The sequence below is a fragment of the Neophocaena asiaeorientalis genome, unplaced genomic scaffold (assembly GCF_003031525.2).
Source record: "Neophocaena asiaeorientalis asiaeorientalis breed wild unplaced genomic scaffold, Neophocaena_asiaeorientalis_V1.1 scaffold293, whole genome shotgun sequence".
Classification (NCBI taxonomy): Eukaryota; Metazoa; Chordata; class Mammalia; order Artiodactyla; family Phocoenidae; genus Neophocaena; species Neophocaena asiaeorientalis.
The window spans coordinates 4,106,371-4,125,320 of NW_020173920.1; the positions used below are offsets into that span (position 1 = coordinate 4,106,371).

Below are 18,950 nucleotides of genomic sequence, written 5' to 3' on the forward strand. Positions count from 1 at the left end.
CTCCTCTTCTGGTATACACCTTTGTTTTAATTTATAGTTCTTGACTAACTATATATGATAGTTCTTGACTAACTATATATGTATTTAGGTTGAAAATACCATCCCCCTTTGAATTTCTTCTAATTTCCAGTGTTGCTATTTAGAAGGCCAAAGCCACTTTCTCATTCTGAACCACTGTTGAAAATCAGTTGACCATATATATATGCCCAGGTCTATTTCTGGATGTTCAACTCTCTTGCAATAATCTCTTTATCTTATGCCAATAGTATAAGACTGCCTGGATTACTGTAGTTTTATAATAAGCATTGAAACTACACAGTATAAGCCTTGTGACCTTTTCTTTCTTTTTTTTCTTTCTTTTTTAAAAAGAATTCACAAGTTTTTCTTGTTTTATACATATATTTTTATTTATTTTTTATAATTTATTTTATTTTTTTCAGCTGCATCGGGTCTTAGTTGCAGCATGCAGGATCTTTCGATGCGGTGTGCGGGCTTCTCCCCAGTTGTGGCACTCGGGCTTCTCTCTAGTTGTGGTGTGCGGGTTTTTTCTCTCTAGTTGTGGCGTGCGGGTTTTTTCTCTCTAGTTGTGGCGTGCAGGCTCCAGGGCATGCGGGCTCCAGAGTGCATGGGCTCTGTAGTTTGCAGCACGTGGGCTCTCTGGTTGAGGTGCACGAGCTCAGTAGTTGTGGTGCACAGGTTTAGTTGCCCTGTGGCATGTGGGATCTTAGTTCCCCAACCAGGCATCAAACCCACGTCCCTGCACTGGAAGGCAGATTCTTTACCACTGGACCACCAGGGAAGTCCCCAACCTTTTCTTTTTTAAAGAATTGTTTGGCTGTATTCTAGGTCTTTTGCATTTCCATGTGAATTTTAGAATAATCTTGATAATTTCCAAAAAAAAGCCTGCTGGGATTTTGATTTAGACTGCATTGAATCGATAGATCATTTTAGGGAGAACCGATTTATTAACAATATTGTGTCTTCTAATCCATGAAAATAGTGACTCTCTCCACTTACTTAGGTCTTCTTTCATTTCTCTCAGCAATGTTTTATAGTTATCGTTGTACAGATCTGTTACTGCTTTTGTCTGATTTCTGCCACAGTATTTCAAAAGGTCTGATGCTACTGCAAATGGTACATACAGCTTTTAAAATTTCAATTGTTCATTGATGGCACAGAGAAACATAATTGATTCTTAAATACTGATCTTATATCCTGAAACCTTACTATTAATATTAAGCCTTACTTTTTCTTCCAGTAGCACTTTGTAGCTATCACAGAATTTCCTATAAAGTTTCGGGCTTCCCTGGTGGCGCAGTGGTTGAGAGTCCGCCTGCCGATGCAGGGGACATGGTTCGTGCCCTGGTCCAGGAAGATTCCACATGCCGTGGAGCGGCTGGGCCCGTGAGCCATGGCCGCTGAGCCTGCGCGTCCGGAGCCTGTGCTCCGCAACGGGAGAGGCCACAACAGTGAGATGCCCGCGTACCGCAAAAAAAAAAAAAAAAAAAATTTCAATTATGTTGCTGGTGAATAAAGACAGCTTTACTTCTTCCTTCCTGCTCTGGATTCCTTTCATTTATTTTTCTTGCCTTGTTGCACTGGCTAGAACCTCTAGCACACTGTTGAATAAAAGTGGTGAAAGGGAAATCTTTGTATTTTTCCTAATCTAAGTAGCAAAAGCCATTTTTTCTCCACCAAGTTTGATACCAGAGGTAAGTTTTTCAAAGACATTAAAGGTATTTACTTCTATTTCAAATTTGCTGAATGCTTTGATCAGAAATGAATATTGGATTTCGTCAAATGCTTTTTCTACATCTATTGAGATGAACGTGTGGTTCACCTTTTAAATTTTGTTAATATAGTAAATTACACTGATTGATTTCCAAATGTTACACCAACCCTGCATTACTGAAATGAAATCCACTTGGTCATGATGTATTACTCTTTATGTATACTGTTGGGTTGTAATTACTAAAATCTTGCTAAGATTTTGCATCTATGTTAATGAAGGATATTGGTGTGTAGCTTTCTTTTCTTGTAATGTCTTTGGTTGGGGTATGAGTAATGCTGGTCTCATAAAATGATTTGGGAAGTATTCCTTCCTATTCAATTTTCTAGAAGTCTGTGTAGAATTGGTCATGTTTCTACCTCACATGCTTGGTAAAATTCACCAATGGAGCCATCTGAGTCTTTGTGGGAAGGCTAGTAACTATAAACTAAATTTTCCTCAGAAATATAGGGTTTTCAGGTTACGTATTTCTTTTTTGAGTGAGCTTTGAAAACTTGTGTCTTTCAAGAAATCTTTTCACTTTAATGTGTTGAATTTATCTGGATATATTTGTTCATAATACTACCTTCTTTTTAATATCTGTAAAATGTATAGAGATACCATCTCTGTCATTCTCAATATTGATAATTTGTGTCTTTTCTGCCTCCCGACTACCCTGTCAGTCTTGCTAAAGGTTCACCTATTTTATTGGTATTCTCAACGAATTAACTTATTTCATTGATTTTCCTGTATTTTTTTTTTATTTCACTGATTTCTGCTTTGACTCTTACTATTTCTTTTCATCTACTTACTCTGGATCTCACCTGTTCTTTCCTTCTAGTTTATTAAAATGGCTTAGCTGAAATCACTGATTTGAAATCTTTCTTTTCTTTTCTAATATGGATGTTTTAAATACTATAAATTTCCTCTAAGTACTGCTTTAGCAGCATCATGCAGATATAGCTGTCTTGAATTTTCATTTTTATTCAGTTTTATGTATTTCCTAAATATTCTTTTAATTTCTTCATTTATTTGGAAGTGCTTTTATTTACTTTCCAAGTATTTCCAGGGATCTTTCTGCTACTGATTTCTAACTTAATTACACTGTGGTCACAGAATATACTTTGTGATTTGAATCTTCCTAAATTTATAGAGACTTTAAAAAATGGCCACAGAATACATCTTTGTAAATGTTCCACGTTCACTTAAAAAGAATGGAATATTCTATAAAGGTCAATTGGTCAAGTTGGCTGATAGTTTTAGCAATTTTCTGTCTACTTGTTCTACCAATTATTGTGAAAGTGTACTGGAATTTCCAACTTGTCTATTTCTTCTTGAAATCTGTTTTTTGTTTCATGTATTTTGAAGCTCTGCTATTAAGTGCATAAATGTTTAGCTCTATTACACCATATTGATGAATAGACCCTATTATCATTATAAAATGAATTATTCCTTATCCCTTAACTAGAGGACTATTTCTTGCTCTAAAATCTACTTTGTCTGATATTAACAAAGCCCATCCAGCTTTTTTTCATTGTTAGCATACTTTTTTTTTAAAGCACCAGTGCTCTCTTTTTTTTTTTTGAAGCTGTTCACAGTCTTTAAAAAAATTATTTATTTATTTGGTTGCACCGGGTCTTGCATCTTGCTGGCTCCTTAGATGCAGCATGTGGCCTCCTTAGTTGTGGCATGTGAACTCTTAGTTGCGGCATGCATGTGGGATCTAGTTCCCTGACCAGGAATCAAACCCTGGCCCCCTGCATTGGGAGTGTGGAGTCTTATCCACTGCGCCACCAGGGAAGTCCCATTGTTAGCATACTTTAAAAAAAATTTTTTTTTTTTTTGCGGTACATGGGCCTCTCACTGCTGTGGCCTCTCCCGTTGCGGAGCACAGGCTCTGGACGCACAGGCTCAGAGGCCATGGCTCACGGGCCCAGCCGCTCCACGGCATGTGGGATCCTCCCAGATGGGGCCACGAACCCACGTCCCCTGCATCGGCAGGCAGACTCTCAACCACTGTGCCACCAGGGAAGTCCTAAAAAAATTATTTTATTTTAACCTATTTTGTGGTTTTATATTTTTAAAGTGGGTTTCTTATAGGTTGCATATAAATTTAGGTCTGCTTTAGCAATCTGTTAATCTCTGTCTTTTAAACAGGGTGTCTAGATCAGTAACATTTAATGTGATTGCTATAGTTAGGTTTAAACCCACCATTCTTTCATTTGTTTTATAATCATCTCTATCTATTCTTTGTTCCCACTTCCTTTTTTTCTTCTTTTGGATTAACTATGTATTTTTTTTATAATTACCTTTTTTCCCCCTTCTATATTTGTCTTTTCTTTCTGACAGCGTTTTTTTTTAAAACAGACTTTTTTAGAGCAGTTTTAGGTTCACAGAAAATTGAGCCTATGGACTTCCCTGATGGCACAGTGATTAAGAATCCAACTGCCAATGTAGGGTACATGGGTTCGATCCCTGGTATGGGAAGATCCCACATGCTGCAGAGCAACTAAGCCTGTGCGCCACAACTACTGACCCTGGGCTCTAGAGCCCACAAGCCACAACTACTGAGCCTGTATGCTGCAACTACTGAATACTGAAGCTCGTGGGCCTAGAGCCCATGCTCCACAAGAGAAGCCACCGCAATGAGAAGCCCGCACACCACAACGAGTAGCCCTTGCTCGTCACAACTAGAGAAAGCCCGTGCACAGCAGCAAAGACCCAACATAGACAAAAATAAATAAATAAAATAAAATAAAAATAAAATTATTTTAAAAAAAAGAAAATTGAGCCTAAGGTCTGGATGTTTTTAAGATTTTTCTATCACTGGTTTTAAACAATGATTATGTGCTTTTGTGCAGTTTTCATCATGTTTCCTGTGCTCAGAATCTACTGAACTTCTTGAAGCTGTGGGTTTATAGTGTCCATTAAATTCTGGGGGAAGAAATCAGCCACTGTTTAAAGTTTTCTTTTTAAGTTTTTTTTTTTTTAATAATTTTTATTGGAGTATAGCTGATTTACAATGTTATGTTAGTTTCAGGTGTACAGCAAAGTGAATCAGTTATACATATACCTGTATCCACTCTTTTTTAAATTCTTTTCCCATATAGGTCATTACAGAGTACTGAGTAGAGTTCCCTGTGCTATACAGTAGGCCCTTACTGTAAGTATTGTTTTCTAAATGTCTCTCCTTCCCCTCCTTTAGAGAATTCAGTTATACTTACATTAGTCTGTGTGAAGTTGTCCCATGGTTGTTCACTTTTTCAGTCTTTTTTCTCCAAGTTTTATTTTGATGCTTTCTATTGCCATCGTCTTCAAATTCACTAATCTTTTACTCTGCAATGTCTAGTCTACTGTTAGTTTTGTCCAGTGTATTTTCCAACTCTAAAATTTTGATTTGCTCTTTTTTCTCTCTTCCTTTGCTTTTCCTTAATATGCTGAATCCTTCCTTTGGGTTCTTCAACATATAGGATACAGTTATTTAAATATTTTAATGTACATGCCTACTAATTCTATCACCTGTGTTATTCTGGTATTGATTCCAATTGATGGATTTTACTCATTTGCTCATATTTATTTACAAATATTGATTGGATACCAGGCTGACATTTTTTCCTTGTTAGGTGCAGATATTTTTGCATTCCTATAAACATTTGTGAACTTTGTTCTGGGACACAGATAGGTGATTCTTAGCTGTCTACTCATATAGGAGAGAAATAAATTTAGAAACAGTTGATCCTTTTAGGTATTATTTTTAAAGTTTTGTTAGGCAGGGCTAGAGCAGCATTTAATCTAGGGCTAATTCTGTCCTGCTACTGAGGCAAGACCTCTATCCAATATTTTGTACTCTGAACAGTGGGAACAGGAAATATTCTGGGCCCTGTGTGAGCTTTAAAGGCTGTTCCCTTTTATAATTTCCAGTGGTTTTTTCCCTCCAGTTTTGGGTAGTTTCCTCACATGCATGTGCTACTGAAGACTCAAAGGGAACCCTCTGCAGATCTCTTTTTCTCTCTCTCTGTTCAGCTGTTTACTCTCTGATACTCTGACTACAAACTAGGAGCCTTGGCACCCCCAAATTCCCAGTTCTGTTTTTCAACTTTATGAGACCACTTAATCGTCCCTCCCTATTGCTGTAAACTCTTCAGGCAATAAGCTGCATCAATTATAGGCCTCAACTCGTTTGTTTCCCATCTCTTTGGGATCACTTTCCTTTACTATTTGATGTCCAATGTCTTGAAAACTGTTGTTTCGTACATTTTTCCCCAGTGTTTTAGTTTTTTTAGATGGGGAGATAAATCTGGTCCTTGTTACTCCATCTTGAGTGGAAGTATAACAGGTTTTGCCGTCTTATCTGCGGTATAATGAAACTTCAGGATGATGTGATTTGATATGGTCTTCATTCTTTCACTGTGCTGAGCACTCAGTGAGCTGCCTCCACCTAGAAATCATATTCTTCAGATCTGGAAATTTTTTTCTATTATTTAATTATTTTCTTCTATTTTCTTTGTCATTATTAGTTAGATAAGTCCATCCTAGTCTGATCTTATAACTGCTACCTTTTCTCTCATATTTTCCATCTTTGTACTTTCAACAACCTGGGAAAATTTTCTTGACTATCTTCCAATGCTTTGCCTATTGATATCTTTTGTTTGTGTTGATAATCTTAACTGTTGATATTCCAATAATTATTTCTCATTGTTCTCTGATCATTTTTTTCTCTGAGAATACTTTTCCTGTTTCATGGATGCACTTTATCTTCTCTCTTTGAAGATTATATAGTTTATGTGTGTGTATATGCTGGGTTTTTTTCCCTCCCTGTTTCTTCTACATTCACATTTTGCCCCATGTTGTTTTGGACTCTCTTATGTTAAGGGTTTTTCTCAAATGTCTGGTGATGCTTTGCTGTCTACTCGTACAGAAAAGTATTAAAAAGTTAACTGGGAGATAAGTCAGGCTTTTCATTAAAGGTAAGGATGGGTATGGAGTATCTGAAATATTTCTCCCCAGGACATTCTGTTTATCCAGAAAAAAATCGTTCATTCTCTTGTCTGAGGGCTTTGACTCAAGGTACAAGTACTCTAAAAGCAGGACAGAAGAAAGAAGTTCAGTATGTTAACTTTCCTGAATCTGCCTTTTTCACTTCGGTTCTATACCTTTTTCTGACTCCTCTACAAGAATAAGGAGACTCTCAGACTTAATTCTCCTCAAATAAATAAAGATATCTTTTTGTTCTTTTATTCTCCCAGAGGATGGAGTTATATTTGCATGCCTATGGGATAAAGGAGGGGCCCCGAGGGCCTTCAACACATCCTATATAGATATTCAACTAATTCCCCCTTTTCAGCCTATGTATTACACACAACCACACACACACACACACAATTGTGTACCTCTAAATCCTGAGCCTCTGAGGTTTTTACAAGGGAAATTGGTCACTTCTCATAAACATTCCCCTCTGCAAACACTTAGGATATGTCTTCCTCTGTTCTGCTTAGTCAGTTACCATTCTCCACCACTTCACTCTTCCAAATATGTATTGAAATCTCTTGTATACTATTTATTGTCTCCTCTCCCGTTCTCTTTGTCCTTGTGATAGAAAAAATAATTCTTTTTTTACTGTTATTTTAGTTGTGTCTGGGGAGGGAGAGTAAATAGAGGCATGTTTAACCATTAGATTCTCCTAATAGGCTATGGTAGGAGGGCAGCACGCATTGGTCATGGAAAGGAGCAGAGGGAAATGCAACTGTTAAGCCTAATATAAACTTTGCTACCTTTACTGAAATGCACATTTACATCTCTCATAAACAATCTTTCATATTCCATTAGACCGTGAATAAACTGAAGTCATGCCCTCTACTTTCTCTATTATGTCCCTTGACTTCTAACTTGGTATCCTGCATATAGGAGGAAATATTTATTAACCAACTATAAACTAATAGTTGACGACTCTTTATACGGCTCTGAACTGCTGACAGAAAAACATACAATTTCATGCACTATATAAAAGTATTTGTTTCTTCTTTTTATAAAATCTGCTCAGTATCCACTTCTGATATGTACATAGTTGGGAAAGATGCCATTTTCTTTCTTTCTTTTTTTTTTTTTTGCGGTACGCAGGCCTCTCACTGTTGTGGCCTCTCCCGTTGCGGAGCACAGGCTCCGGACGCGCAGGCTCACCGGCCATGGCTCACGGGCCCAGCCGCTCCGCGGCATGTGGGATCTTCCCGGACCGGGGCACGAACCCGTGTCCCCTGCATCGGCAGGGGGGCTCTCAACCACTGCACCACCCGGGAAGCCCACCCTTTTCTTATATGACCCTGATTACAGATTACTGGTCCAAGGTAGGCATCTAATTTAAGCCATGTCAGGCACAGTTGCCCACACACTCCCAGACAGTTTGATTGGTTCAGGGGTGAATACATAAACTAAGCCAGACTTAGGACCCTTAGAATCAGTCTCTCACCAGTGAATGTAAGAAATAAAGCCCAGGAACTGTTGAGGGCTGTATTTCCCAACACACAAAGAAAAAAAATCAGTCTGATATAGGAAAGAAATATGACCAGATACACAGAAAGCAGAAAAACTAGACATATAGCAGGAGAATTCCCAGTTCCTGTTGTATCTAAGGCCCAGCCATATTTTTCAACTTGGGAATTTTGAAAACTTTACAGATATTTAATAGAAAGTTTCATATATGTTAGGAGTATAGAATAAAGAGTTAAAGGAAAGAAGTGAAGATGATTAAGCAAAACTTGAAGCACAATACCCTAAAAATCTGTTTAATTTCACTTCTTTTTATATAACACACATACACACAAATACTCCTTGAATTTTAGTAGTCCTAGTAGGAGGGGAAAGGGATATTAAAAACAGTATCTAAAACAAAAAGATACTGAGGCATGTCTCAAATCAAACAATGTGCTGGAAGGATATTGCTATGTAAACAGAATCACTGCTTTGTAACTCTGGAATCCAAGAGCTATACGGACAAACAACAACAAAAAAACCCCCACAATCATCTACCTACAGGATGTCCACCCAGCAACTGGATCACTTGATGGGAAGTAATGGAACAGGGAAAGAAACTTCTTTTAATAAAAATGCACAACTTTTTAGTGGACTGGGGGAAAAAAGGATTCTTAGCATCATTTTTCAACTTCATGAGACAACAAAACAAGCAGTCAGGCAGCAACCTTCAGCTAAGAGGTGGGTACCCTGAGTGATGTGCTGCACAAAAGGTACTTGAAAGAATCCTAAATATGCCACTACCATATCCTTAAAAGCCACCACTACTTAGGCTACATTTGAGCTAGAGTCTAAGGCTAAAAAAGCCCCCATTTCTTTAAAAGGAAGACTTTTCTGTTTAACAGAATCAGTGATTACTGATTACTTTGTTCTTTTGACCCAAAACAGCTTCCAACTGGTGACCTAAACTTGTTCCATCACACAGAAGGGTATTCTCTAGGAAATAGTGGAGTATGGACTACTATTATTAATCTTAGAACTAGATTTTGAGACCAGAAAGAATATTTACAGTTCTAAGTCATCTTCATAACCAACTAGAGGTGAAGGTGCATATAGGTTGAATAATTAGATACAAAAATTGCTTTAGTTTATAAATACACACCATTCAACACTAGCTAACTGAAGAGAGCTTTTAAAACTAAGCCAAGACAATGGCTCACTGACATTTTCGTTTTTCGTTATCAAAACTACTATACTTGTTAAGCCCATTTCTCACCTGGACTACTGCAAAATCCTCCTAACTAGTTTCCGACTTCAGTCTTAGACCTCCAACAAAACCTATTTTCTAGACAGCTACTAGTCTCGCCTCTTTAAGACAGAAATGTGACCAGGTCTTCCCACTGTTTAAAATCCTGTAATGGTTCCCCAGGAAACAAGATAAAATCTGAGCTCTGTAGCATGGAATACAAGGGCCCTTTATGAACTACTCCCTGCCTACCTCTTTAGCCTCTTCTGCTACCTGTAGTTTCCTACGTACATCATGCTATTATTCTCTCTTCTTCTCTGCTTTCACACCACACTTGACCATACTCAGCTCCACGAATGTGCTATGATCCCCCCCTGTACCTGGGCCACTGAACCTCTTTTCTAGGCACAGAACATACTTTTTAACTGTCAAAATCCTCCTATTTTCACTTACTCATCCTTCAGTCTTCAGCTCTAATATCTCTTCTTTAGGAAGCCTTCCCAGATATTACAGACATCTTACTCTATCCCTATTATCACTTTTCACAGTTTGTAATGATATGTTGCAGTCTTTTATTAGTGCATGAGGGCAGGGATATCATCTGCCTTGCTGATCATGAAATCTCTGATGACTCACAGAGTGCAAAAGATACATAATTAGCAGGGATATTAAAAAGATTTATTCAGGCAAGTTGTTATAAAAGGTACAATTTCTAATTTTCTTAATTTTTGCAGTGACATGAAAACCAATAATGAATAACTGAAGATACTCTAGAGTCTTTTTTTTAAATGAAAATATTAGCTGTCTGTTTAGTAATAAGGACAGCAATAAGGGATGTAAATTTGAGAACAAAATTAATATCTCTAGATGAGGCTTTACATTAGAGTTGGCAAAGATCTTAGGGTCACTGTAATTTTTTAAAATAAAAATACAATTTTTCCCCTTTTATCCTTCTGTTTAAATTGGATAGACCAAGCACATATTGTGGCTCTCCCCTTCTACACCAAACCTCTTTATTCACCGTGGAACAAAATCTGTGAGGAATGCCCAAAGATGAAAAGCAATTAGGATAAAACTAGAGAGAGAAACAGCAGCTCAGGATGTAGAAAGGAGAATGAAATTGCAGATGGATTTCTGTATTCATACAAGCATGAACGTGCATACACATTCACATTCCTAACCCTGATTCCTAACCCTCAAGGTTCAGGCCTGGTTAGCTCCCAGAAAGGAACTGTAAGTGTGGGAGGTTGGGTTGGAAAGGGAGTAGAGCCCCAGGAATAGGAGGAATCAAAGAGCACCCCACCCTCCAAACATCTTTTTCTCTCTCAGTCTAAGGGAAAATTATGCACTCCTAAATATCTCCCTCCAAGTAGACGACACAGAGACTCTGCAGATGTTCTACTCTCAACTACAAAGCTGAATGCAATTCTCCCCAACTTGCCCTACAAATTCAAGGCAATTCTAATCAAAGCATCAACAGGTTTTTTTAAAAAGTACATGATAAGCAAAGTCCAAAATTTATACAGAAGAGCAAAGGGTCAAAAGATCCTGAAGAACCACATGGTACCAGATTTGCTCTATCAGTATTAAGAATTATAAGCTATAACAATTAAGGCAGTCTGGTATTAGTGTAGGTACAGAGAAATGAGCCAATGCAATAAAACAGAAAACACAGAAACAGATCCTGGCATACATGGAAACCTGACGGATAATGGCTAATACTGTAGGTTAGTGGAGAAATGATAAAAGTTTCAATAAATGGTCTGGGACACTGGCTTAAAAAAAAAAAGTGAAAATGAATCTCTCTTTACAAGTACACAAAAACCAAATCCAGATAGTTCAAAGGTTTAAGTTGTAAAAGCCAAATTATAAAACATTTAGAAAAACCTAAGAAAATATCACCTCTAGTTTGGCAAAATTTTCTTAAAACACAAAAAGCTCAAACTTTACATAAAGGAAAGGAACAGATCAATTCAACTACACCAAAATTAATAACTTCTATTCATCAAAAGATACCACTGAAAGGGTGAAAAGGCATACTGCAACCTGGAAATCTATATTTAATAACACACAGCTGACAAAGGATTAGTATATAGACTAAAAGGAATGTTTAAGGAAAAAGAACTCAACAGAAAACTGGACTAAAAAACAGGTATGTCACAGAAAACACAAATGAATAAATTAATATATGGAAAGACAATTTCCCAAGTCATCAGGGAAATCCAAATTAAAACCACAATGAGATACCATTTCACACCTCCCAAATTGGCAAAAATTAAAATCCCATAATACAAGAATTGGCAAGGATGTTCAGCAATAGAACATTTGTGTTCTGTGGGTCAGAATGAACATTAAAAAAAAAAAACTTTAGAAAGTAATTTGATAAACCTAGTCAAGTCAAACATGGGAATACCCTGTAAGCCCAGCAATTTTACTACTATGTATACACCTGAGAGCAACCTTTTAATCTTTGGCCAGGACCCACATCAATACATTTTACATCCTGACACACACACAACTGAAACAAAAGTTTCATGAAACTTTTGCAATAACTCTATTTATACTGTGTGCAATAACTCTATACTCCATTTCATTTAGTGTCACCCACTATACAGATTTCATAACTCACTATTGCAGTGGTTCTTAATATTAGATGCACATTAGAATCCCCTGAGGTATTAAAAAAATTAAAAGCAAAACCAAAACTGATGCCCAGGTAAGCTCCTGAAGACTGATTCAATTGGCCTGCAATGGAGCTTGGACACAGATTTATTTAATTAAGCTTCCCAAGAGATTCTAATAAGCAATTAGAATCAAAACGACCTCATGTCTGAAAAGCACTGCCCTAGAAAAATATTTCCACATGTCCACCGAGAGATATGTTCAAAATTACCCATAGCAGCGTTGTTCATGAAAATAATCCAAAGGTCTATAGATAGGAGACCAGGTAAATAAACTGCCATCTATTTATACAGTGTACTAGTATACAGCAATGAAAATGTACTACAGCTACATATATCAACATTAGCGGTAAAAAAGAACTACAGCTATATATATCAACATAAATCTCAAAAACATGAGGTTGAGTGAAAATATACATCCTGAAAGTATGCATATACTGTAGTATGATTCCATTTATAAAATGTTCCCAAATAGGCAAACCCAAACCATATATTATTTGGGGATATTATGTCATAAGATTATAATAAAAAGCAAGAAATAAAAAATGCAAAATTCAGGATGGTAGATATTGTCGGGGGAGGAGAAGGAGGAAGAGGAGGGGTAGGATGGGGTGTGGCCAATGGGGACTTCAGGGCATACTGGTAAAATTCTATGTTGGGTGGTGGGTACAAGGGTGTTGATTAAAATATATACATTATGTATATTATACTCTTTTGTGGATGATGTCACCACAAAACTTAAAGCAAAATTCTATTTATGTAAAGTTCTAAAACAGGCTGAACCGATCAAAGGTGAAAAATCAGACAGAAGTTTCCCAAAGGTCGGGGAGGAGTAGACTGTTTGGGACACAATGTGAAAGAGTCTTCCAGGGAGATGGAAGTGGTGCATAATATGATATAGGGGGATAATGATTATGGTTTACACAGGTCTGTCCATTTGTCAAAACCGTACTTAATTTTCATGCATTTCAATATATGTAATTTTAACCAAAAAAGTAAGTGGAGAAAGAATGATAATTGTTGAAGCTGGGTTACAAGGTTCATTAGACTGTTACACTTTGTATAGTTTGATATTTTCTATTTTTTAGAGAAAGAAAAAAAGGAATTGGATAAGAAATGCAAAGCTTTTTTTTTTTAAAGAGCTTGTAAAGTTTTAAGATTAGCACTAAAGAGTTATTAAATCTTGAATATAATAAGCACAAGAAAACAAAAGACTTCAGAAATCACCAAAAAAAATTTAATGGATGTTAATTACAGACCTCAAAAGCTGATAAACCTGAAGGCAATCAGAGCCTTCCCTAGGAGCCCCAGGTACCCTCACCCTCCCTTTGTTAGCGGGGGACCTTGAATTAGTTACCACTGGTAAGTATTAATATTTCTAGGAGAAAAGAAAAGAAAGGGGAGTTAATGAAGGAGGGTAAAACTGGAAGATTCTCAGTATGATCAGAGAGATAGGCATGCTCTGCTACATATATGTAAATGCGTGTTCAATTTGCTCACAAACCCCACCACCCTACCATTTACCCAAAGTGCGGGACTATCCACACTTTCTCCTTCAGTTAGTGCTCTTCTCTTCCCCTTTCCAAGGCTGTCCCCAAGTACATGCTGTTATCCTATCTTGAGCATTCTCCTACCCCAGTTTTGCATTCTACTCTCCATAGGCAAGTAATATCAACACTTTGATCAATTTCTTCTGGTACTAACCACCATAAATTTTTTTCTAACCTCCGCAATTATAAATACTGTGTTTACACTGCCATTTTTAGGTTTTCTTACTTTAAATACACTGATTTACAACTACGGAAGGTTACAATTTAGTGCTCTCCAACACATCCACTTTTTCTGCCTTCTTCCCACGCGTATTTTTTGGTTCATTTCCTGATTTCCCCCTTTATCTTTTATTTAATCCAGTCCAAGTAGATACACTTTTCATTCTCAAATATGTCAAATACACATGCTACCACTTCTGTTAAATAAACTTAAAAAACATATTTTCATGAGGCTTTTCAGTTACAACCTCATATGAAATCTTAAAAATAAGAGGAAAATTAGAAATAAGAGATATACACTAAAATGAACAGTTTTTCAACTGCTCAATATCCTGCTGGCATATCTAAATTCTCTAAGACTTGATTCTCTATTAATATTAACTATATTACCTCATTCAAATTTTCATTGATTATGTATTTTCAACTCTCAAATTAAATGTGTATTTATTATTATATACAAAGCACTGTTTTCTTCCACTAGGGTTTACCTCTCCATGTAAACTTAGACATATATAAGCGGAAAAATATCTTTACCTCTACTTATATCTATTACAGAGCCATACTGTCATGCTTAATATAATAAAACAAACTAATCCCTAACTTTTATTCTAAAATCCATTACAGTCCATAATCCCTTATTCAATTCTAAAATCCATAAAGCTATGAAAACCAAAAGTTCTTTCTTTAGGTTTGGCACCAAAACAAATTTGGTGAATTCAACTTACGTGAGACTATTCATAGTTTTTATTCTACTTTGTGTGACTAGACCAGTGGTTCTTAACTGGAGGCAATTTTGCCCCACAGGCGAATCTGGCAATGTCTGGAGACATTTTCAGTTGTCACAACTGGGTACGAGGTGCTCAGTTGTCACAACTGGGTATGAGGTGCTACTTACTAACATCTAGCAGGTAAAAGCTAGAAATGGTGCTTAACATCCTACAGTGCACAAGACAGATCCCTGCAACAAGGCATTATTTGGCCCCCAAATGTCTATCTTACTGAGGATGAGTAACACTGGACTAGACTCTTGTTTATGGAAGATCCATTTATGTGTTGAGTACTGAGTGTTGCCTCAGATGAATCTGAGGGTATTACAGAATACATGATAAAAAGAGAGCATTACTACTACTCGAAAGTCAGAAAAACTCTTAATTCCAAGCCACAGTTGGCTCCTGAGATTTCAGACAGGAGACTGTAGACTTTATATTTCCATTCTTCTAATGGCAAGTCTTTCTCAAATATCACGAATCTCATTAATGTTAGGAAGCCATGAACTGTGGCCCAAGCCTTAGAAAATGAAGGAGGGGAGTACAGAAATTCACTGGACGAAACAAATAGAATGAGCAACAACCTTCGTTTTATTCTTTTCCATTACAGTTTAAAATAAACTAGCCTTCCTATTTTTTTCTTTTTTTGGCTGCACCGCGTGGCTTGTGGGATCTTAGTTCCCGCCAGGGATTGAATCCGCACCCTCAGCAGTGAAAGCACAGAGTCCTAACCACTGGACCACCAGGGAATTTCCAAACTAGCCTTTCTAATAGTGCCTATATACCACCATCAATTGTATGTTTACTGTTCTCACCATAAAGGATATCAGCTTATTATACTTTAATTAAAAAGATATCAAAACCAATAACATAAAATAATAGCTGTGACTCTTGAAATCACAGTAGCTATTTACCTTTCTCTGTGCTTGAGAATATAGAGATGATTTTATTCCTGGGCTTTTTTTCCTCTGGAACAGAGGGCAAAGGTTTTAAACTGTGATTGGCTGACAAAGGGTCTTTGCCTCCAGTGCTAAAAATGGTACTGCTCATTCGCACAGGGGGTGCTGGAGGCTTGTCTTCCAGTTCTCCGTTATCAGACATGATTCAGAATTATGATATGGCCTGAAACAGAAAGGCAAAAACATACAGTTAACAACAAGGTAAAAAATAATATGTACAGGCACAAAACAGTATTAATTACCTCCCCAACTTCAAATTAGAAAATGTTACCCATTTAAAGCTGTAAAACTTAAGAGATGAAATTAGTTGCAATATAGGCAATCTCCCCTAACAAAGTTGGTAAATGGCTAGCTGAGGGAACCTTTGAAAAGTCATATCCCATTAAGAGGACTATGATACTTTGGGGGAAGCAAGATGACACTAACATATCAGAGTATATCACCTGTTCAACTGGTTCTAAGAGTAAATGTTCCAATGAACAGACAACATAGAGTCTTAAAAAAATAATAATTTGAAGAGGAAGACTATGTCCTGACCAGCCAATAATAGGATATATGTCTCTGATAGGTCTACTTCTAGAGCAGAGATAGGATGCTTGCTACTAAAAATATCAACCAATAGCCTCCAAACTGATTCCAGGCTTGCTAGCTTTGTCATTACAACTTAACCTCAATATAAACTTTCGTAAAGGATAGGAACGTGCCACTGATACAATATTTGGTTTCTCTAAAAATCTGACCATCTAACTACATATGTTAGTCCCTTCAAGTCTGGGAACACTGACAAAAGTAAATCCAGAGTTTGGCCAAATCCCAAGGTTCTGTCATCCCGTGATGCCCTGTCCAGGCTGTCAAGTTACCCTCCTTATCCACATGGCTAATTCAGCAGAAATGTCAACCTTGTTTACATATATGTATACACATCTATTTTATGTCTTTAAAACAAAGTAGATTACACACATTTAAAATCAGCAGTGAAGGAGAAGGGATGTCTAACTTATAGATGAGCTCTGATACAAAAGTATATATGTTAGGAAATAATACCTCACTAAACAAGATTTTGATTGATAATCAGATCCTGATTTGATTGTAACATTATTTAATACATGTAAGCGAACAAAATTTTGTATATGTACAATGAAAAGAATGCAACTGTTTTTAGATAAAATTAATAATAATTTAAAAGATTTTTATTTAGTCTGAATGCTAGTACCTGAAGAATAGTAGGTATAATTTGAAAAAAACTGAGGGATGAAGAATACCTAATTCCACGCCAAATCTTACAGCTTTTGTTTCCCTTGATAGAGGTATGTCAAAGCACTACTGTATAATTTATATGTCATATGACAGTTACTTTTCAGCCTACAAGAGGAAGAATGAAAGAAGGTAAAGGGAAAAATAAACATTTCTGGAGGTAACGAGCTGGAGAAGAGAGAAAGAAAAGATCTATAACTGTGTATGAGAAAGACTGCCTGAAGTGAAATTAAACTACTGGTGCTCAAAGGAAGAAATGGGGGTGGGATCTAAGAAGGTGGTATGAACAACATACAGTCAGATGATTCTTCCAAACCAGCTGGTCACATCATGTGGATTACTTGATGAATTGATAAAATCAAGACAGATATTTAGCTTTTATGTGACCAAACATTAAGGCAAAACAGATGAACCCTAGAGTAGCTCACTTTTATCTTAATCACCAGTTACAATATAGAAACTACACGTTTAGATTTTGATTACACTGTGAATTGCTCCTATTTAAAAATCAGGGTAACAAAATTCCAAAATACATTTGCATGCATTTACAGAAGGAAATGCACCAAAACATTAACAGTGGTTATCTGTGATTAATAAGTTATTTTTTTTAATAAGTAATTTTTAAACTTGATTATAATCAGCATAGCTGTGGTTAAAAAAAGATCAATATAAAACAGGGCACAATAATTATTTAATGTAAACTGACTACAAATTCTATCCTTAAGGCTGGCTCATAAATGGAACATAACTGGAAATTGGCAATGCACCTTCAGCTGCATGTTGTCCAGTACTGGGTTGTGGAATCAGATTGCTTTGGTTGGAATCCTAGTTCCATCATTTACTTAAGTGTGTGACCTCAGGACTAAACTGTGCCTCAGAGTTTCTTAGAGAAATGGCTGGTTCTAGGCCTGGACAGGGAAAATACAAGATGAGTCTATAGTGTTTTATAGTGTCAGAAGATAAGGAAGTACTTATAAAGGATGAGAGCATGTCAAAAGGACACAGGAAAGAGTTCCCAAAAGCCAATACTGGAATGATTTGAGCAATAAAATTAATAAAGTAGTATATAATCCAAAGTATAAAATAAATATACATAATTCATATCGATACAAAAAAACTGAATAAATAAAATGGGGTGGGGGGACAAATCTTCCTTACAAAAGAATTCCAAATAATATATATGTAGATACATTCCCTTCTAGGAGTTGGAACTTAACTTCCCTCCCCATTTGATTGTAGGCTAGACTTCGTGACTCATTTCCAAAGAAAAGAATATGGAAAGGGGAAAATAACACCGCAATGGAAAAATCTGGCATTAACCAAGTGATCAAGGTTAACATCACTAGTGATAAGTCACAATGACATCATTAATCTCCTGACGTAATGTGTTGAGGAGCACAATCCACCTCTGTGGTATTCTTCCCCAAACCCATATCTAGTCATGGGGGGAAAAATCAGATAAACCCAAACTGAGGGACATCCTACAAAATTCCTGACCAAAACTTCTCAAAACCGTTAAGGACATGAAAAACAAAGACGGACTGAGAAATTATTATAGAACAGAGGAGGCTAAGGAGACATGACAATGTGGTATCCTGGAATTGAAAAGAAGACATTGGTGGAAAAACAGGTGAAATCCAAATAAAATCTAGAATTTAGTTAATAATAATGTACTAGTGTTGGCGTCTTTGCTTTGAGATACATTTTATGGTTTATGTAATGTTAACATTAGGGGAAGATGGGTGATAGTTATACAGGAAATCTACTATCTTTGTAACTTCTCTGTAAGTCTAAAATTATTCAAAAATAAGGACTCTAGGGGCTTCCCTGGTGGCGCAGTGGTAGAGAGTCCGCCTGCCGCTGCAGGGGACACGGGTTCGTGCCCCAGTCCAGAAAGATCCCACATGTCGTGGAGCGGCTGGGCCCGTGAGCCACAGCCGCTGAGCCTGTGAGTCCGGAGCCTGTGCTCCGCAACGGGAGAGGCCACAACAGTGAGAAGCCCGCGTACCGCAAAAAAAAAAAAAGAACTCTATTAAAAAAG

The 18,950-nt window shown here is 36.9% G+C and overlaps 1 protein-coding gene across 3 annotated transcripts in view; it reads right to left on the reverse strand.

Moving 5' to 3' along the window:
- The window catches only part of PAK2 (p21 (RAC1) activated kinase 2), an 88,725-nt gene that overhangs the window by 25,304 nt on the left and 44,471 nt on the right, over nucleotides 1-18,950 (reverse strand). For all 3 annotated transcript variants that reach the window (XR_003004061.1, XM_024752111.1, XM_024752110.1), the window contains one exon: nucleotides 15,611-15,818. Coding sequence is in view for 2 of the 3 variants with exons in the window: in XM_024752111.1 (XP_024607879.1) it covers nucleotides 15,611-15,797 (187 nt within the window). In the remaining variant the exon portion in view is untranslated. The remainder of the gene's footprint in view (nucleotides 1-15,610; nucleotides 15,819-18,950) is intronic.